This window comes from Mytilus edulis, chromosome 14, assembly GCF_963676685.1.
Source record: "Mytilus edulis chromosome 14, xbMytEdul2.2, whole genome shotgun sequence".
NCBI classification, from domain to species: Eukaryota; Metazoa; Mollusca; class Bivalvia; order Mytilida; family Mytilidae; genus Mytilus; species Mytilus edulis.
The window spans coordinates 64490988-64514007 of NC_092357.1; the positions used below are offsets into that span (position 1 = coordinate 64490988).

A 23020-nucleotide genomic window follows, 5' to 3' on the forward strand; every position below is an offset into this window, starting at 1 on the left:
GGAGACTAATAAGGATACTTTCCAGCTACCCCTTGTAAGCATGGAGAAGCAGATATACGAATGTTTGTCCATGTTCGGCCGGATTATGAAAATTGTTGTAGGATGGTAATTTAAGGTAGCACCGACACAGATGTAGTAGTATTAAGAATTGCAGCACTCCAAAAATATGGTAGAACCAACTGTGAATAGGTTTTGGCAGGAATGAAGACTTTTGATGGCTTCCTGTACGTGATATATCAAATGCGTTTGGTCCTCGTGTAGCTACTCTTCTTTTCATTCATACATTCAGTGCATGTGACACTAAGGGAATATGTCTGTTTTGATGACATAGGAAGTATTTCAACATGTAAGGGACGTACATATTTCTTTGCTGAAGTATAAAGACACATACAAGGACATAAAAGAAGTATTTGTTTGCATCATGTATGACAGAACAACATCACTATTTGCTGTTAACGAGGCACGATGTAAATTTTTACCCAGGAAGCAGCGGCATTGTGATGTAGTTCCGCCTACAAGAGGGTTTTTTTCGGAGCACATCCAAAGAGCAGCGTATCAAGGAGGATAAGTTTGGGCTCAGCCTGATTTATGTACCAATTCATGAACACTGGGGTTGAATGAAAGAAAAAATCGAGGACTTCTTCGGCTACCGTTAAAGTTGCATCCTCCTGTCGGTAACTTTTGAAATGAGGAGGCGAAAAATCCAGTTGTGTTGGTGACTGTAAATGCTACCGTTCTGTCCTTCCTTGTACGAGTTTTGTTATTGGCTACTGTCCGATAATTTTTAAGATAACGAACCTGTCTTTCTAACAAAACTAGGCATTTAATCGTAACAAAGAATGTGATATCACTTGTTAAGTTGATGAAAATTATAAAAAAATACATTTTCAAAAATTTTGCTGCCATTTTGAAACCGGAAATCACCCTTTTTTGTCATTTATGTGTTGTTTTTCCGTACTTTAGGAACTGTAATTTACGCTTAATAAAACCTTACATTGGATTATACCTATAACACAACTTTCAAAGATTTACAACTGGATATGACGCCATTTGCAAAATGATCGGTGGCCATCTTGAAAAAATGGAAATTTTTGATGGCCAGCACCTGATTTCTTTTAATTAGCGTTTAGTCCACCTGTATACCAAATTTCATGCTTGTATTTCATGCTTGTGTTATTACTTGTTAAGGTGATGAAAATTATTAAAATATTTTTTACGTATTTGCATCTAATTTGGACCGGAAACCACTATTTTTCTTCAGTTATGTGTTGTTTTGTCGTACTAAGGAGCTGTTTTTAACGTTTTATCATATCTTACATTGAATTATACATAACACATCTTTCAAGGATTAAAACCCCTTGTAAAATTGCTTGAAAGTAAAAAAAATCAAAATTTTTGACTCGTTAGCCGACATTTTGAAACCGGAAGTCACCTTAAGTTACATTAATGTATTGTCCAGTCGTTATTTATGAAATGTCATTTTCTTTTTATCAAATCTAACAATGGATTTTACATATAACACACCTTTCAAAGGATTAACAAATATTGGCTAATTTGTTATGACGCCATTTTCAAAATGTGTGGTGGCCATCTTGAAAAAATGATTATTTTTTCTGGCCAGCAGCGGATTTTTTATAAGTATCATTTAGTTAACCTTTATACCAAATTCCATGCTTGTATCACGATTTGCACAATTATGTCCATAATATCTCCCACTATATTGTTTCAAGAACACTCCGCCAAAATTTCAGGAAAAAAACAACGATCAAATTTTTTCTGCACTTCCGAACACACGCAAAAATATGGTCAATTTCTTTATTTCGGATATAGCAATCTAAATCCGGAAAATGATGATTTGATTTAACCTTAAACTGTTTCAGCATGTTGATGCCATGGATCAAAGGAACATTTTACAAAAAAAAAACGGTTAAGTTTCGTTCAAAAGTATTGTTACTTTCTTTAAAAGTCCTTATTTAGGAAGTTTCAGGGATTTTCTTCCAAATATGCAAATTTCGAACCAAATTACCTCAAAAAGTAAGTCATGAAGGTACTTTTTTCTTTGCATATTTGAAAAGTGCACATTGAAATTGACCTTCTATCAAAATTTTAAGAAAAAATCAACGCGGGATCTCTACTGTATCATATGCCTTTAAGACAAATTACCTCCAACGACATTGAGTTCAACTGATGAACTAGAATCCCTTCCAAATTCATTGACGGCAAAGCATTTATAAAGTCCTTCATCCGAATCTGTTGCGTAGAGTAATATTAGCGATGGATTTTCTGGCGTTATTCCTTCCGTATTAATGGTGCCGTTATGTATTACTGTTTTTATATCATTGAATTCTTTCTCCCAGTAAAGTTGGGTAGGAGGGGGATTACCGGTCACAACACATGCTATGTGTACCTTTTCGCCATAGTTAACTGGTGACAAACTCGTTGTGATACTGACAGATGGTAGCTCTGAAACATAACGAAGATTGAATTTAGGGGCTTAAATATATTCACTTCATTTCTGTACTACTTATCTAGTTTTTGATACATTTGTATCAGCAAAATTATAAACAGAACCTTTAAAATGACTTAGAATTGACATTGAATAGTATATTTGAAAAGCAGATATGAGAACAAAAACAAAGAATCTTTAAAATACTCTTACCACCAATGACCTCCAACCTTGTGGTTTCACTACAACCTGTGCCGACATCATTTATGGCTATACATCTGTAATTTCCTATATCTGATGTAGTGGTTGTCACTATAGTAATCGATGGAGCATCTACAGAAATTCCTTGTATTCCTGTTGTTAAGTTATCTATGACTATGATCGAGCCGTTAAATTCTTTCTCCCAGTAAACATTTGTGACAATGGGATCAGAAGTCATATTACAGAACATTGTAACAGTTTCTCCATACCCTGCTGTATAATTTGGTTTGATAACAGAGACCTTCGGCACACCTGAAAACAAAATACGGATAATTACTTTTCATTGGACATTTGTGGCATAAGATGACTTTGAGGGATACAATTATAATTGTACACTATAATGACCATATTCGCTACAAACAAATAAATGTAAAAACAAAGAAGAAATATGCCAAGAAATAATACGCTTAATACAAAACTAAACAGGTTATTCATTTTTATTTTTGATTGAAACGCGTGTCTTACAAATAAAACTTGTCTCCTGTTAGATTTGATGTGGGTCACAAAGAGCCAACATTGATTCTGACACATTGACGTTGATAAATTTCATACGGTGAATGGGTCTAACGTGGTCTTTATCATTTGTGTATAGTCATTCTGATATTTAGCATTGTTATAAAGCGGGAGGTTTTGGCTAGTTATTTAACAAAGTTCAACGCAACTTGTTTTCTTAAAATGTCCATTACCAAATCAGGAAAGTGGTAGTTTGTTTCTATGTATGATGCGTTTGTTTTTGTTGCACATCAGTGTTCGTTTTGTTCCTTTGTGATCCTCTTCTTGATGATTTGTTTCCACCTGTTTTAGGTTGGCAACCCGGATTTGATTTCTCTCCATCAATGTATGACTTTTGAACACCGATAAACTACTGCCGCTTGTTTTCATAATTTCTCACAATGATCACAGTCATCTTAATTTTCCTTTTTTAATATTGGAAATTCCTGCAACATTTGCAACAAATGACATTTAAATATGAGCGTCACTGGTTAGTCTTGTATAGACGAAACGCGCGTCTAGCGTACTAATTTATAATCCTGGTACTTTTGATAACTATAGAACGTATTGAAAAACTATAGCGAATAAAATATTGAAAAAAAGCAAAACAAGAAAAAGGAAAACAGAAATACCGAACTAAAAGACAAATAAATGGAAGGTCAATAAAACACGGACTAAAATAGACGTTATCAAATGAATAGTAAAACCAACAACATAATATATAGATATAGGAACTGTTATGTGGGTGCCAATGAGACAACTTTCCATCCAAATAACAATTTATAAAAGTAAACCATTATAGTTCAATGTATGGCCTTCAACAAGGAGCATTGGCTCACATCGAACAACAAGCTATAAAGGGCCCCAAAATCACCAGTGTAAAACCATTCAAACGGGAAAATCAACGGTCTAATATATGCCACCAATAGGTCTGAAACGCAGATGGAAAAAAAACCGCACAAGGAGAAGTTGGCCCCTAGATAAAATTGTGAGCTAGTTCAGTGAAAATAAAAGTCACACAAAACCCCGAAACATATAAATGAACTAAAGTTAATAAAAACATACCATTCTAACTAAGGCCAGAGGCACCTAATTTAGACATGCAAAAAATTGCGGCTTGGTTAAATATGTTTCGTGAGATCCAACCCTCTTCCTATACCTCTAGTCAATGTAAAATAATGAAACACATATCAAACCTGAATATATGAGTATTACCTCCAGTAATAATAACATGTATTGGTCTACTTTGTCCTGTTTCGATATCATTTTTAGCGTAAAAGGTGTAGATTCCAGATTCGGAGGATGTCACATTCAAAATAGTGAGTGATGGCATTTGTATTGTGCTTCCGTTTATCCCGTCCGTTTCTTCTGAAATCTTTGTTATTACACCGTTATTGTTAAACTGCCAATATACCTCAGAAACAGGATTTAGTTCCGTTGTTCGAACTGAACTTGCAATTGTGAGAGGACTGCCATCTTTCACAAAATATTGGTTTGATTGAATGTTTACTTTAGGATGATTCTGGTCTACAATGAAATATTGTCACTGTTTTACTGTGTGTAAGATAATCCTAATTTGTCAAACATAAATGATTGTAAGTTGTCACGATAAGCTTTTTCTTGAAAATCTTTATAAGTGAAAGTCTTACAAAGCGATAATTAAAAATGCCAGCATTACATTTCATCAATCCATTATACATGTAATATAAAGATGATGAAGTATTATTCCTTTCAAGCATGAAAATCTTACTTCTGCACTGATTCGAACATCAACTGTCCGAAGACGATTTCATCAACATGTGTTTCTCGTTTGTTTATAGCATGAGTGTACTGCTTCTCTTTTCAATTTGACAAACACGAAATCCAAAAACACGATAATGTGGTTAGATGAAACTCCTCATATTGTTTATCTTTCTTTACTTCTCATACTATCATGTATTTAGCTTAAAAGAATGTAGAGTAATTCAACAGATGATTAACATGATAATAACAGCTATATTATTTAGACCCCAAGAATGAAATCTTACCTCCATATATAGTGACATTAACAGGTTTGCTTTTACCAGTACCGAGTACATTTTCTGCAAAACAGATGTACTGTCCTGAGTCACTGGATGATGCATTATCAAGAACCAGTAATGCTACAGACTCTGAGTGTGTTTCGCCTTCATCAGACTCTCTGTATGTTTCTCCCAGATGCCAAGTTGTAGTAACACCATTCGATACGCTTTCCCAATATACATTAAAATGTGTCGGAACAGATGTAATGTTACATTTAAGTGTAATGTTACTACCACGGCTAGCATTGAATGGTCCTGGTTCAAGGTGCACAACGGGAATATCTAAAAGGCAAAAACAAAATTGCAGAAAACTTATATGTGATCAGAATGAAAGAAGAATACAAAAGGGCGGTTTTGTTATTGAATGCAGATAAAAGAAAAAAGAATCACATTTGCATACCCTAATTTTAATTTTTGGATTTGTGTATTTGCATGATATGTTATATAGAAAAAAATATCTCTTATTTGTGCGCGATTGTGTGATGATTGATGCTTAAAATGTTTGACGTGTCCCAAATGATTATGTCAATATTTCTGAATCAGGCGCGCTCATTCCATATTTTATACAAGTGCATACATGAATAACTTCCTCAGGTTTACGATAGACGCATCCTTTGATATTATGCGTTGATATATACATAGTTTCTTCGATCAAAACGTTAATGGTCGATACACGAGGCGTCTGAATAGTAAGGAATATTTCTTTCACAGATGACGAAGAATATGTTACAATTGCCATAACTGCAGTTTTGTGCTCTTTTAAGTGGGTGTGACATGCAGAATAAGACTTATTACCGAGTTTTATACAAAATGAGCAACATCTTCTTGCGATCAATATTTGTTTTGTTTTCTAGGGTCCTTGTTGACTTTTGTTATTTGTCATTACTCCGTTATGCACTGTTATTGTAGTTTTCCTGACTTTTTATACCACTTTTGTTTCTTTTTATTATTCCATTTACAAAGTAAAATCATAAAAATACTGAACTATATATATATTTGACTACTTTGTCAAAAGATTTGCTAGCAGATTTATTAATTACTAACCGCCGATTATTTTCAAATCAAGGTACGGACTCGATCCAAATGAAAACTGATTTGTAGCTGAACAAATGTACGAACCATCATCTCTGAAGTTAAGCGATCTTATTTCCAGAAAAAAGCGGTCCATTTTAAAACCATCTTTTTCTGGAATTGTTACAGAATGATTACTTAATGTGACGTGGCCATATCCATAATATGAAGGCTGTACAGGAACGCTAATACCGCTCTGATTAGATTTAAACCAGGTTACGTTTACAGGTCCAAATTTTGTTTCGTATGTGACGCTGCAGTGAAGTGTTACATGTGAACCATATACTTCTGTGTAGTTAGTTTTGCTACAGTTGACCACTATATCTCCTGAAAAAAGTTTTGAATTCTATATTGCTAAATTCTTCAGACATTGCGTGTTTAAAACATTTGATCAGTTGTCTTATATTTAAACCTTGACATGAAATTGGACACAAATTACATTTATCATTATTTAGAAGAAGAAAAAACAGCTAAAATTTAACAAAAAAAGCACGATATTATACAGAATGCGTGCGGTCAAACATGCTAGTTGGTGATCAATCCTCCCGCTAATCCGGGGACAGTGGTGCAACAGAACGATAAAAGAACTGAACAAAACAATAAACAAATATTACATATGATCAACAGTATCAAACGAATTAAACTATATTATAATCCATATCAAAACTTTGGTTTAGCGATTAATGAATTAGCAACGGTTATTGTAATGCACCGGGGAAGTAATGAATATACACATTTATGTGTGATTTGCATCATGTATAACTTAACAACAAAACGCATGTCTCAAACATATATGCATTTGTAAAATTATTGTAATACGGACAAAATTATCAATCAAATTTATATTATAATAAAGTTTCCAAAAAAATAAGGATTGGAAGAGATGAACTTATGTGTATTTGGCAAAAAAAATCCGTTGTAAATTTTGGTTTATAATTTTGTCCATATTACAATAATTTTACCGATTTATGCGCGTTTTTTTTCATGCAAACATGATTTTATATACGGATGCAATTTTCAAGCAACGTCTACTACTAACAGTTACCATACCCCCTACTACTGTCAAAGTGGTTACTTGGCTGCTACCAATTCCAACGAAATTAACAGCAAAGCACATATACTGTCCTGCATCATTTGTCGATACCTGAGTGATGTTCAATGATGGAGAAGTATCCGTTGCGCCGTCATAACCAGGACTGGAAGATGTTATATTTGTTACTGTACCATTAGATAGTTTTTGCCAGTATACAGCGTGATGATCTGGTACAGAAGTGATCATACATTCTAGTACAAAATGCCTACCACTCCCTGTGCTATAGTTCAAATTTGGAATTGTAACATTTGGAATACCTGTAACATGCAATAACTGACAATTTTATGTATTTATTCCATGTTGAAACAAACAATCCATTTAAGTTAATACTAATTCAACAATAGATGGAAATGTAATCGGTTTTGTACCGTTTAAAAATATATCTATCAATTGTAATGAATATTATAATACTAGGAATTAATCTAAACGTTAAATGTTTTATTTCTGTCATACATATTTTTCAGTTACATATTTATTTTCTTTTGAAAGTCACAAATGGTGTTGTCCTAACTCTAATAAAATCATTATATCTTGTAAATGGAAACGACTAATAGTAATTCTGAATCAAACACAGCTTGATCGATTTCATAAAATTATCGTTAGAAATTGTCTAAATAGTTATCAAATGTACCCGGCTTAAATTTTTATAGGCTTAATACGACAGACGCGCGTTTCGTCTACATAAGACTCATCAGTGACGCTCAGATCACTATGAAAAGATGCATTGTAAGTAAGTGTTGATTTATCCCATAATGATGGTACGAGTATACTATACTTTTTACGGGGCCTCGGTCTAAGTAGTTACTATTGTAATCACTAGCCGGTCAACACTGAGGTTGTGAGTTCGAAATCCGCTCTTACGAGTGCACTAGACTCAAATCTTAATTGAAAAGGAATGTCAGTTTTCCTATCGAAGGTCGGTGGTTTTCTCCAAACACTCTGGATTCCTCCACCAATAAAATCTGGCTGCCACGATTTAGTTTAAATGAGGTGCTTAAATGCGGCGTTAAAACACAAAAAAATCTAAAATCAAATCTATACTTTTACATTACGACTGTTCAAAAAACAAAACGTCTATCATTACTGTTTCAAAAGTTTAGAAGTGTTTGTTATATGTTTTTTTCTCACTGTTAAATATGCTATTTGGATGCAGATAAGATTGAATATGACAAAATCACATTATTAATTTAATATGATTATTTTATAATTACTTACATCCACTTTATCTGATCTTTGGTGGATAGTTGCCTCATTGGCAATCATACCACACCTCCTTATATTTATATCATAGCTAGTATGAACTTATTGACATACGTAACATAATTTATTGTTTGTATATGTATCTTCATCAGGAACGGCCAATCATTTTAAAGTGAGGATATGTGAATACATGAATAATTACACGAAATCCGTCTCATGATAGGTATGTGTGTGTGTGTGTGTGATGTGAAGCACTTGTAGTTTTCATCAGTTTATTACTTGCCTCCAATTATTTGCAGCTGAATGAAATGACTAGATCCAATTGAGAACTGATCTCTAGCTTTACAGTAGTACCAACCATCATCTTTAAATGAAAGTGTTGTTATTGTAAGGAAATAGTGGCTCATTGTGAAACCATTTTTTTCAGGAATTGCAATAGAATGATTGTTAAAAGTAACGTGGTCATTTCCATACAATGCAGGATATTCTTGAAAACTTTTACTACTTGTATTGTAGTTTCTCCAGGATACACGTACAGGTCCAAATATAGTTTCGAATGTGACGCTACAACTGAGTGTAATATCTGAACCATATACTTCTGTATAGTTAATTATGCTGGTGTTGAACAATACATCTCCTACAAAATGAATATTTACATAGTATACAATCAATTTATTTTGATTTAAAAGTGACCCCTTATATGAAACAAATATTTCAAATCAATAATCGTACACCCAGTCGCATATTATAGTTTACAACTACTTATTTTATGTTCAAGGATTTCAGTTGATTCATATCTAATCCTTGAAATGATAATGGCGACACATTACATTAATCAGGATTTTGAAGAAAAAAAATTAAGATTCAGCAGGCGTTTCTTATGTAGAAAATGATGGATTAAATTTGGTTTTATAGCTAACTAAACCTCTCACTTATATGACAGTCGTATCAAATTCATATATATTGACACCGATGCGTGAACAAAACAAACATACATAATAAGTAAGCATGTCAAAAATAGGGGTACAGCAACCAGCATTGTATTATAATCAAATATGTAACAAAGAAGCACAATATGGCATATAGACCAAGCATTTTAGCAAAAACTAAAATCAAGAATACACAAATTTATCATAGTACAATAACACAATGACGTGTTGTATAATTATAGAGCCACGATTTCAATTGTGAGCAGAGTACTCAATGTATGTAATAGTAATCCAAACGGACAACCGCATAACACTATAATTAATTATACTAGTTCACATACAACACAATGTAAGTATTAAAGTAAGGGTTAATAAACGGCTTGCATCAATTAAAATAAAGACTATTGGTCTTATAACAACTCTTTCTGTCACATCAAATAAATGTTGATCTTACAAAATAAAGATCGAAAGGAACTATCTAACACGTCAACTTAAGTTTTTCTTACCTAATTATTATAGTTATATGAACATTAAAGTACTGATTGAATTTTCCTCGATTGTTCAAATTCTTAAAATCATACCTCCTAATACTGTAAGAGTAGTTGGTTTACTTTTCCCAGTTCCTACGATATTAGCAGCAAAGCATGTGTACTGTCCGGCATCATCTGTCGATACATGGGTGATGTTCAATGAAGGCGAAGTGACCGTTGCTCCTTCAAAACCAGGACTGGAAGATGTTATATTTGTTACTATATCATTAGATAGTTTTTGCCAGTATACATCAGTATGATTTGGAAAAGAATCGATCATGCATTCTAGAGGCTTATACCAACCATGCCCACTGCTATATTCCAAATTTGGAATTGTAACATTTGGAACACCTATAAAACGCATTAAACAGGTAAAATTATTTGTGAATGTTGATAGAACCTATTAACTTCTGAGGCAACAACAATTCAACAAGCGATTGAATATTATTCGATGTTTTCATATCTGAATTAAAAAGCATAGATATATTTGAAATATAAACCATACGGTTTATAATATCATGATTCTGAATCAATATACTATATCAAGAGGATTAACTGTTAAATCAATACAGGATCAACATTAGATATCGTCTAAGATTTCAATGACCAAAGTATTGAGAAATATTGTAATTTTATTGATATATTAAACTCTCATATGATTGAGATTCAGAACCATTATGTGATTACCTTCTGTTTGATATGTTTGTTATATTTACCCTGGCCTATAATGGTTTACATTTGAAAATTGTGACTTAGATGGAGAGTATTCTCATTGGCACTCATACCACATCTTCCTATATCTACTAAATGTTGACGACAGCTGATATGTGTATTTACATATCTTAAAACGACCGTTTTTGTTTTATAATTGCTTACATCCCCTTTATTTAAACTTTAAAGAGTGTTGTCTCATTGGGAATCATACCACATCTTCTTATATTGATAGTGTGTGGATATATATAAAGATACGTAGCATAACACAATGTAAGTATGTTTATCAGGAACCCTCAAAACTTCTTAAACATGTTAAAATAAGGATATATAAATACATGAAATACATTATATGTATCACTCATATTTTTCACATATTCAGTATGCATTTTTGATTACTATTTCACAAGACTTTACTGACAATTGTTAATCACTAACCTCCGATTATTTGCAGATGAATTGACGGACTCGACCCAAATGAATACTGATCTTTAGCTACACAGAGGTACTGGCCATTATCCTTGAATGATAGTGATGTTATTGTAAGAGAATAGTGGTTAATCGTGAAACCATCTTTTTCAGGTATTGCAGCAGAATAATTGTGAAAAGTTAAGTGGTCATTTCCATACCATGCAGGATGTTCAGGATAACGATCACCACTTTTGTATTTATTCCAGTGTACACTTACAGGTCCGAACTCCGTTTCGAATGTGACGCTACACCGCAGTGAAACCTGCGAACCATATACTTCTGTATAATTTAATATGCTGGAGTTGAGCAATATATCTCCTACAACACGAGTTTTTAAACATTAAATCAATGTATTAAATTTAGTTTTTTGCATTAAGAACCAAATATTTACAATTAAATATTATAAAGAGAGTTACCTACGATAATCTAAAAATGCAATCATTTCATCTTGAAGCATTTCATATTCAATCCTTGAAATAAAATTTGGGAGATTAATTATGATGAAGTAATATCCTTAACAGTCAATATATAAAAGATGAAATGAGAAATACAATCAAGGGTGCACCTAGTTAACTAGTTCGTTTAAAGTATTCCCAGACTATGGAGGAATAATTAATCTCTTATTAATTAATCTATTTTTGTAGGGGTGTGGCCGACTTGTCTTGATTCATATGGGTTATCAATTTTTAAAATTGTGTCATGTAATTTTTCAGGGCTTGAACATATTTCGAATAAATGCAAAGGGTAGGTATATTCTGCCAGGCCTGAAAGCTGTTTCAAAGGCGAGATATTTCGTTGCCGCAAACAAATACATGTCTGTTAACGTTATTGCACCTTTATTCTTTTCTAAGTAATTTTGTCCTTTTGACTATTTTATTTAGGTGTCACGGATGAGTCCACTAATGTCGAAATGTGTAAACCAAAAGCTCTTTGCAATAAAAGTAATATCAAAATTGTAAGATATGTATAACATTTTGAATAGTGAAAAGTCAAATCTTAAACAAGAATGTCCCTCATTCTCAATACAAATTACAATTGGAAAAAACAAACATGCATTGCCATATTCGAACGAAACCAATAAAGTTGACAGAAGAAACTTAATAATTCTGTTAACACCATTCAATATCTATAGAAGAAAAATCAATAATAGGAATCAATATGAAGGACTAAACACATAACAAAAAACGTCTTTATAGAAAAATATGTTTTTCATACAATTAAAAGACTGGGACGGAAAGCAAATCACAAGAAATAATATATTATAGAAAAAGAAGACTAAAATTGAGAATGGAAATGGGGAATGTGTCAAAGAGACAACAACCTTATGAAACATCGTAATTGGTGACCTTAGGCTGTTTTATACCCTTTAATCGGGTTGTTGTCTCTTTTACATAATCCCCATTTACATTTCCAATTGCATCAAAATTTGACAAAAAACAGATGTCTCTGATGAAACATTAAAGTATAATCATAACAACACATCCAAAAATGTTGTGAGCGTTATACCATTTTATCAGAATGATAATTCCAATGGACAATCGCTAATTATGAGAACGATTTTTTAAAATTAATCGATACTACTCAAAATACAAATTTTCCGAAAGGCCTAATAGACAGCATGTAGCATTTAAAATATAAAGACTAGTAGTCTCATAACACTTGTTTGAACAGGTAAAAAAATTAAATATATTTGCCAAAGGAAACGAATATAAAGGAGCTACCTCATTTCTGCCACTGTACTACTGTACCTTATACATGTTATAGTTATATCAACATTAAATGAGTAACTGAATGTTCTTCGTTAGTAAAACTTTCTTAAAATCATACCTCCTAATACTTTCAGAGTAGTTGTTTGGCTTTTCCCAGTTCCTACAAGGTTAACAGCAAAGCATGTGTACTGTCCAGCACCATCTGTCGATACCCGAAAGATAATCAATGAAGGCAAACCGATAGTTGAGCCATAAAAACCAGGACTAGACGATGTTATATTTATAACTGTACCATTAACTTGTTTTTGCCAGTATACATTGGTATGGTTTGGAGTAGATTCTATACTACATTCTAGTTGCAGGTGCCAACCGTGCCCACTGCTATAGTCTGAGTTAGGAATTGTAACATTTGGAACACCTGTAAAATGCCGTAGTTAGAATAAAACAATCGATTCATTTTTTTCATACAAATATAAAACAATTGATTATAAATTTGTTCATATTGATTAAAATACTTTAGAGTAGATATCGATTTTATCAGTCTATTTACGTTAACATGGTTAAATGATACAATATATAGACTCAAATCCAAGTCTGGTCTCTAATCGACGTTCTTTCCTCAAATCGACGTCTAAATCAGACGTCATAATGTTTCACCCTTAATCGACGTCTTAATATTGTTTTCAAATAAATGTTCAACATTTGGGTTCCCTTATCGACGTGATTTTAATAGATGACGTTACACTTTTATTCAACAAAAACATCTTTCATTTTTCTGAATTGATACAGGCTTTTATCGAATGCAAATTGAAGGTTGATTTAAAATTCAAGAAGTTATTAAAAAACAATTACGGAGAAATCTTAAATAATAATACTTTTTAACAAAAGTCCATACTTCTTTATTTTGTGTATTGTTTAAGGTGTGTTTTCCCCCTTTATGTCTGTCTGTCATCTTCATAGTTGATGTCGTATATTCACATGCTATTTATTGTTATAATTATGAATGGAATAAGACAAGGTACATCGAATGGATTACAAAAATATGTTTAATGTACATGTAACATGATTTAATGTCTGAATGATATTGGACGTCTGAAAACATCGGTTTTACACAACATTACTTTATAAGCCGAGTGATGCATTTTCTCGTCGTTAGGTATGGTTGTTACACTGAAATAATGTGTTAAAGAATGCAGATACGCTACTTTTGTCATTTGTGAGGAATTGTTAACTATATACTTCAGTCACTATTTTAACATCACACAGGTTGTTTTTTGTTTCCTTTGATTTGTACGATATTTTCGTATACGGTATGGCTTTTGCTCATGGTTGATTCATATGTGGTAGTCAAATTTTCAATCATTTTAGACCAATAAACATTATATTAAGTAAATTGTAATGAAATGACTTTACGTGTAAGAGGTGTGTTTTCTTTGTTAAAATTAGAGGATTCATAATGTATCTATATGATCAAGTTGTTATCAAAATCACTTTTATCATAACCTTCAACTTAATAGTCTTCTTAAACAATTTCACGGATCATAAGTTTGAATCAGTTGTTGTTTTCTCTTTCTTTTTTTTTGTCCAGTTAAACATGTTAAACACATTATATATTTTAGAGTTTTTTATATAAACTCTTAAAATTATACCTCATCATCAAATGACCTGATAGTTGTGTCATTGACAATCATACCTCATTTCCTTATTTCTGCATTGTATATGCTATAACTAATTGTCAGATTCCAGATAACTGCCTATTTCAAAATGAAAAGAACATAATTAATATATGATTGCTTTTAGCGTACTGGTTGCTATTTTACACCTAGAAAGTATTGGCTGCATAACTATACAATGCACGCTAGTCCAATCATTGTGTTCTCTTTCGGTATCATTTAGGGTTTTAACACGGTTAGTTTTGGTATTTTGATGAAGATATATAAAAAAAGAAGATGTGGTGTTATTGCCAATGAGACAACTCTCCAGAAGAGACCAAAATGACACAGACATTAACAACTATAGGTCACCGTACAACCTTCAGCAATGAGCTAAGCCGTGTAGATAAACTTATTTATCGGTCGCAAATGATTTTAAACTTGACGTACAGTTATATCAATATGTTGGAGCTTTTTTTATCGTAAAGTAATGGCAACTCTAATGTGTTGTTATTCATTAAACAGTAACTATATCAGTCATACATACCTCCATACACTGTTACATTTACAGGGTCGCTTTCCCCAGTTGCAATATCATTTTCAGCATGGCATCTGTATTGTCCAGATTCTTCAAATGTTACGTCTATTAAGTCTAATAAAACAGGAGAAAACGTAATGTGTCTGCCATAGTACGTAGTTCGTGTTACGCCATTTAGTTCCCGTGACCAGTATACGTTGAAGTGACGTGGGTTTGATGTGATATTACAAACCAAAGTGATATTTTGACCGTATTCGACATTATAAGGTCCTGGTTCAATACGCACCGAGGGAAAACCTAATAACAAAAGAAAAAAATAAATGATTATTGTAGCTTAAAATTACATCCTTATATCATTTGTATATTGATCAGCAGGTGAATCAAAGTCTAAAATATACATTTGCATTTAACTTCGTTGCCCAATTATTTTTAAATTCGATTTTTATTGATTAATATACATGTATTTCAGATGAAAAATTTGAAGAAAAAAAACGGTAGAGCAAGATAAGACGTATTGAAATTGTTGATTTTGGAATAAATATAAACGATGACAAATTCTTCCTTTACTTGTTTATATTATTGTCAATTTTTCTCGAAGTACTGCATGTACTAGAACTGTATTTTATTTCAATTAAAATATCAAGAAAACAATTTCTTTCTAGAATACCACATTTAAGCAGTAGTGACTGTGAATTTTGACTTGCTGACCTCAATACAAATAGGTATTCACAACATCTATCTTTTCTATCTGCCACTTACGTTTCAAGTGAAAAATTTACACATGTTCTTCAAGGCTTCCGGTCCCAAACTATATGTTTTGTCGGCAATGAATGTGTCAATCAAATAATTGTTACAAAAAAAAATAGCAAACACTTTACACAATGACTGGTGGACATATGAACTAATAGACAGAATAACAAACGGCTTGTATAGGACATAAGGCAGCGAAAGGCTGATTTAAATGACAAAGGCAAGTACTTTATTCATATGAACTATCATTTGTTGTTTAGTTTTCAATGTATTGATTATAACTTATTTTTTCGTATGTATTTGTTTTTTGTTTGGCGATGTTTAACAAATATATGTCACACAAACTGTGACAGTAATTATAACCGCCAGATGGATTTTCAAAGCATATTTAATTGTATTTTCAAAATTACGGCAGCTTTTCTTATATCCCTGGTGCTTTTGAATGGACAAGCGTCAACCTCGATCGTCTAGACGGTTGGGTAGCAAAAATGTGAGCTTCTGTTTGTGATTATCAATGGTACTACATAAGTTGACGCCTGACCGTTTTAGGGTATGAACGACTTGTTTATTGTTGAAGACCATACATCAAACGGCAAGAGGAAGAACAGGAATGAAACATGTGAAAGCCCTGTTGATTGTTTTTTTTTATTACATTTATTTTTTATATGTATTCTTTCGATCTTGTCACTAGTACAACTACTCCGTAGCCTTTTAGTTTCTATTGATTTGGGAGCATTTAAATACAGAGCGGGACTGAGAAGATTTAAAGGGATATCGTCTACAGCTCTGCCAAACAAATCGGATACCTATTAATTGGTATGTTAGTCTTTTTATTTAGACATGGCGTTCTCAGTTTATTTTCTATCTATGAGTTTGAATGACCATCTGGTATCTTTTGAAACACTTTAATAGGTTGATACATTGTAAAATCATTTGGCTTTCTAGATGTTTTAAGCTCATATTATCACTGATTTTGTTATACACATATGTTGCAAAACTACCGTGGAATATTCATTTTTTAATACTTGACAAAGGGATCCATACTTTCTTATTATAGTTACGATAATCGATTTATAATGAATACTTGCCTGACCTGCAATCAAACCTCTGATAATTACAAGCAAACATGGGATTGCATTTTAAACTCCATGTGATGTTTAATGACGTTTTAAGAATTGAATGTATCCTTATGTGTTTGCCTATATTTGTTTAATCTTTCGTGTTAGCAATAACAAGTTCTGCTAAATTTTCCATTTCATCAATTATTTGATTTCTGAATATGGTTGATATTTTCAAAGCTGGATTTGAAATTTGAACATCCATTAATATGTTGTCCTTGTTTTAAAACAACTTGGAATACATTTTTGGTGTCATATGTGCACGTTGATAAATTGAATCTCAATGTGTAATCAATCTTTTTATAAGATTTTTCAAAAAAACTCACCCCATAGAATAGACAGTGTGGATTCAACATTGCCAGAAACTGAAAGTAGAATCAGTATAGTACTACAAGACAATCTGGAAATTACTTACTAGGCTCATACAGCTCAATAAAAGAGTGAGTTTAATGCAGACATAAAGAACAGTTTTTACCTTGCATCACGAAAGTTGTTAAACACTTTTGAGAGATAAGAAAACTCAAAAGTCAATGCCAAAAGATAATACGGCTAATGATTTCTTTTAGTAAGAGGTTTCATCACCTTCTAACAATGACCTGGCATAAACAACAACTGTCAACTAAAATATTTGTATTTCAACATTAAGAAATATATGCGTTTAGGCATGACCACAGTCACCGATTTCTGTTATCTTAAAATCCTAATGTTACTAGGATTTATGTAATTTCATCAGGCAGTTAAGGGGTCTTGCTGGTCTAAATCGATTTTTTTTAATATAGAATTTCGCTGTATTTTTCTATAAATGAACTTTATCTTATTCTTAATAGAAAAATAGAATAAAATAATGGGGCCACCGTTCATGTACGCTCACAATCTACCTTCGAAATAAGCATACATTTTTTTTAAAGGTACATTTTTTTCTCTTAAACTTATAGCAGAATTAGAGGAAATCTCTCGAACTTTACAATAGTTGAGCTCAAGTACAGCTTATATGAAAATAATGATGAAAAATATAGGTCACTGCTGGGTTAACAAAGATATTTCCATTTCTATTCCAAAAAATCGCATTCTTAATAAAAGGGAGATCATTTGGAGCATTTTCAATGATATATACATTTTAAAAGTCATCTGGGACCAAAACGAATTTAAACAAACAAAGTAATAAATATAATTACAAATTAGTTTTATTATTTTTCAGAAATGTTATACCCTCGAGCCTCCTCAAAATCAATATTCATTTGGATATAAAAAAACACAGTTGTGCGCCTGATTCGTCTCTCACCAAAACAAAGACTTATTCAGAAAATGAGGTATTGTTTGTCAAATCAGCACGTGCATATACATTTGCATAAGCGATTTATACAAAAGAGCAACCTAGTGTCTGGAAAGTACAAATTACCGTTTCAACTGTATCTAACATAGCAATATAATATTTTACCTGCTAAGATAAGCAAGAGTGCCTGTGGTATTCTACAGTTCAAAGACATCATCTAAATAAATAGAATTGTAACAAACAATATTAACATTGTTTTTATTCTGACATATTTTAACATTTGACAAAAAATGTTTGAAGATACATTTAAAAACTAAAAAAATGGTCGAAAGATTAGCCGAGAAACTGGTTCGTCTTATATGTCCAACATGACAACCCTCATATTTAGGTGTAATCATATAAAAAAAAAATACGCGTAATGGAGCTATAACGAAAAATGATTTATAAAATAAGTTGAATTATTGCATATCTACAAGAATTTGAACTTTAGTTATCCTTCAAATTGTTAAGACTAAAAGACATAACAAGGATTACCAGATCAATATAATCTATGTTCAGATTGATACCATTTCACTTTTTATGTTAAGTTGAGCTTAAACTTATCATATTATGATTACTATTGTATACCGCATTCATGATATGCAAAAATTGATAGACCATAATCATGTATAGATGTGCCAAAACAATGATATGTTGTACTTCTGTTAACAGTGTTTAAACGATCAACTCCACTAGTCCACTACAGAAGTTGACATTTCGATCGATTAAACCTATCAGGTTCCGCTTTCTTCACATTGTTAACTCTTTTTCGTCCAAACTGAAAGTATTAAAATTGATATTTGATAGTCAAAAATTAGAAAATGCGAATGTGTTTTTTTTTTCTTTTAAATATTAAGTAGTTTCTCTTACCAGCTATATAGTAAAATGATATGAAATGTCCTAGACCCAAAGCATTACTAATATGCTTAATAAGCATGTGTTGGTTGTAGTATTTAAATATCACGATTCAAAGATTTCATGATTAACTTACAATTATTGTCACCGAACAAAACATTTGTCGGAAATGAAATATCTGGAGAAAGAGAACAGTTCCGATTTAAAATTTATATGGTATATAGGGCAAGGATACATATTATTTACGTCTTTAAATATATGTTTTTATCAGATTTTATTTCTTTAAAAATCAGCAATGTTGAAATACTATACAATAGGCGTGTTTCTTGTCATAACTTTGCACTGTAAAACAGACCTTTAACAGAAAAAGTTAAACATCTTATAACAAATTGAATAGTCAATTTTACACGCGTTTTAAAATGTTAAAAGTTTGAAAAATTGACTAAGGATATGCATTTAGGTTACACGCTTTTCCCCCTTTTCAAAACAATAATGAACTCTTGTACATATACACAGATCATCTTCTCTGTTCAAACCTTTTTCGTGAGCTGCCTAAATGTATGTAGTTTAATGCAAATTTCATTGATGAAACCCGAAAAGATCAAGCTTTATGGAAATGTTATTTAACAACCAAATGAGAGTATTTATTCATGTCACAATAAATATACGCTGAAAATACGCAAAAAAACTACTAGTAGTTAACATGCTAGAATTTAGCTTAAAGGTCTATTTTTTTTAAATGTCTTACTAAATTTTTAGTAAAAAAAAGAAATAGAAGTCTCCTAGACGCAAACCTTCATAAAAATGCTTACTAAGCATGACGATAATTGTGATGTGTTTGTAGTGTTAAATAATGAGGGTTCGTGATCTTTCTTAAATTAGTCTCAGTGAATTACATATTTTCAAAAACTGAATATTTTAATTTAAAATGCTATCTTTATAAACAAATTATACAGTGTAACGAATACAGGTTTACCAAGGATATGCGTTGAATAGATTTAAATATATTTGTTTACGAGATCATTGTCCAGATTGTTGACATTCACATAGAAATAATTATAATTTGCTTCATTCAATTTTCAAAAAAAATGTAGTTCATAAGGTTATCGCATCAACGTTGCAATGCATAATGAAACTTAAACAAGATAAGTTAAACTAAGAATTAAACCAAACAAAAATAGAAAATGTCATACGGTGGTAAAGAGGTAGTTTGACACGAATTCTGTATAATAAAAATGCAAAAATATAGACCAAGGATTTTCTTGTAAATACGATTTCAAACGTTTTTAATATCATATCTTGTTAAAAGAAAATCATTGTTTAGCTTGTTGACTGAAATGTATTATATTAATTTTGTTTAGTGTACTATTAACATAATACATGATATGTGATTTGGGTCTTATAGTTTAGCAAAACAAGAGTTTATTGTTATACGGAAAAAAATATGTTTTGTTATTTTTTATAAAAATTCAATTGATTTTATTCAAAAGTATTTTTTTTCTTTACATTGGCAGTATTCGATATGTCACAGTTTTCCGTTTTTGTTTTATAAAAGATACACTAAACACCTGGGGTGGTGTTCTCGAAGCTATCTTAGGATTAGGACGTGTCCTAAGTCTATCTTATGACAAGTCTTTGTCCTAAGTCGTGTTCTCGAAGCTCTCTTAACTTATGATATATCTCATTTTTCGTCCTAACTTTAGGACACCCAACAAGGTGTCCTAAGAGCATCTTATCTTCATCCTAGTGTAATAAAGTTTTGATTTCGCTTTTTGATCATTAGTTTACGTGAAAATGAACATGAAATGAAACGCACCATCGGTTATTAACTCGTATCTAAAGAAAAGGTGCATGATTTTAAACTTTGAACTTCGTGTTTCACGATACGATTATACTAAAAATTTAATCCTCTTTTCAAAACAAATTGTTTTTCAGTACAATTAACAATCTATTTTTTATATAATTACATCAGTAATTATGCAATTTATTCTGTACATGTTATTATAAAATTCGTAAACGATTTTATTAAATATTTTCGTCATTAATAAATGTTTTATCAAGAAATATCTTTAACGATTTAAAATTTCGACTTAGGATATGTTTAGGACGTCCTAACATAAGATTCGTCTGAGATAGCTTCGAGACAAAACTTAAGAGTGTTCTAAGTTGATCTTAAGTCCGTCCTAAAATTGGTCTTATCTATGACTTAGGACGAATCTTAGGATACTTTCGAGAACACCACCCCAGATCTTTAACAAGAAAAAATGAATTTAGTTTAAATTTTCTATGAGACAACAAAATTTTCTAACGCTCTTTAAAAGTCAAATTGACACGGATTTAAAAACAAAAGTCGGTATATACGAAACAATAGTTTTTATCATTACAGTAAATGATGTCATCATAATTTTCATACTGGAAGATATTCAACAATTAAGTACACGTTATAAGCATAATTGGTGTTTCATAGACGGTTGGGTTTTTTTCTGTTTAAATTGTTATATGCTCATATTTTGGGATGTTTTAAAGCTTACGGTGAGGTGTGAGTCAAGGCTCCCTGATGAAGGCCGTACTTTGACCTACAATTGTAACTGTTTATATACTCACACTTGCATAGTCTTTTCGTTTGCATTGCTTTGCATTTGTTAGTTCGATGCGTTTAATAGCTGACTGTGTGGTATAGGTATGTATCATTGTTGAAGTCATTACAATGACAACATGTTGGTAATTTCTGTAACATTAGGCCTCTTGTAGATATATAGATGTTCTATCTTTTTGTTTATATAATGACTATGGCCAGTGTTCTTCTAAATGCCTGTGTTAGTACAATATAAAACCTGTTTCCGTAATAGTGTTCATCTAACATGTGTCTAAATGCTTCGGAATTAGCTTTTATTTTGTGTTTTTCAAAAGATTAAAAAGATAACTTATGTTACTGGGCTATAATCATCTTTAAAAGTTATGTTATGTTCCCTGAACGTATTTCATCAGTAATAACACATGTTTTCGGTAGGGAAAATACCAGACAGTGTGGGTTGGTACAATCTCTTCCGAGTGGAAGTCTGTCACCACCCAACAGTGCAGCCTGTCACAACTTGTCCTCCGAGTTGGACCATTTGTCACAACCGGACATTGCGGGTTGGTAAAGCTTGTACAAAGTAAAAAGTGTCCTCCGATATTATCGCTCTACTAGTACTTGATATTACTACCGCATATTGATACTCATAGCCATACTCGAAAACTAGCCAAATACATTGTACAGGCATATTCTAAAAGACGAAATTTTGTTTACAAATAGCTTAATATTTATATATTTTTATTTTAAAATTAATTAAAGGTTAACTTTCGTCAACAAAAAGATAATTTCGTGAATAATTTGTTATTTTGAAGAACGTGATATATTGTTTTAAAATTACTTAATTTCATTTGAGGTGACTTATAGGTCCATTGGGCCGGGTGTATTGATATTTATCATATATTGTATATTTATAATCTGTACATATTTACACATGTCACTATAATAAATAATTTACTTACTTACTTACTTACTATTGATCCAACTGTTTGTATTACACTGCACATGACAACTTACAGTAAAAATCATTTTGGTAAGTAGAAACACCACATCGTTTAGGCTACATGATGGACATTTACAAATGCATGATTTGATTAACATCTTAGCTTTAGGATGGCCTTATGCACATACATATATTAACCTACCTTGTAATTATAGAATATAGCTTTACAAATACATGTACTGACTTACATCTTAGCTATAGGACGGACCGGTACACATACATGCGCCAACTTACCTCTTAGCTTCAT

At 31.8% G+C, this 23020-nt stretch overlaps 1 protein-coding gene across 1 annotated transcript; it reads right to left on the reverse strand.

Annotated features, from left to right (window-relative positions):
• Window positions 1–236: 236 nt before the first annotated feature.
• On the reverse strand, window positions 237–23020 carry LOC139504406 (basement membrane-specific heparan sulfate proteoglycan core protein-like). The gene is made up of 13 exons (XM_071294486.1): window positions 23008–23020; window positions 17358–17396; window positions 15173–15277; window positions 13092–13391; window positions 10134–10433; window positions 8907–9260; window positions 7381–7680; window positions 6379–6657; window positions 5227–5541; window positions 4415–4726; window positions 2660–2959; window positions 2164–2463; window positions 237–370 (listed from the first exon to the last, which is right to left on the reverse strand). The coding sequence occupies exons 1-13, from the start codon at window positions 23018–23020 to the stop codon at window positions 237–239; spliced, it is 3051 nt and encodes a 1016-aa protein (XP_071150587.1).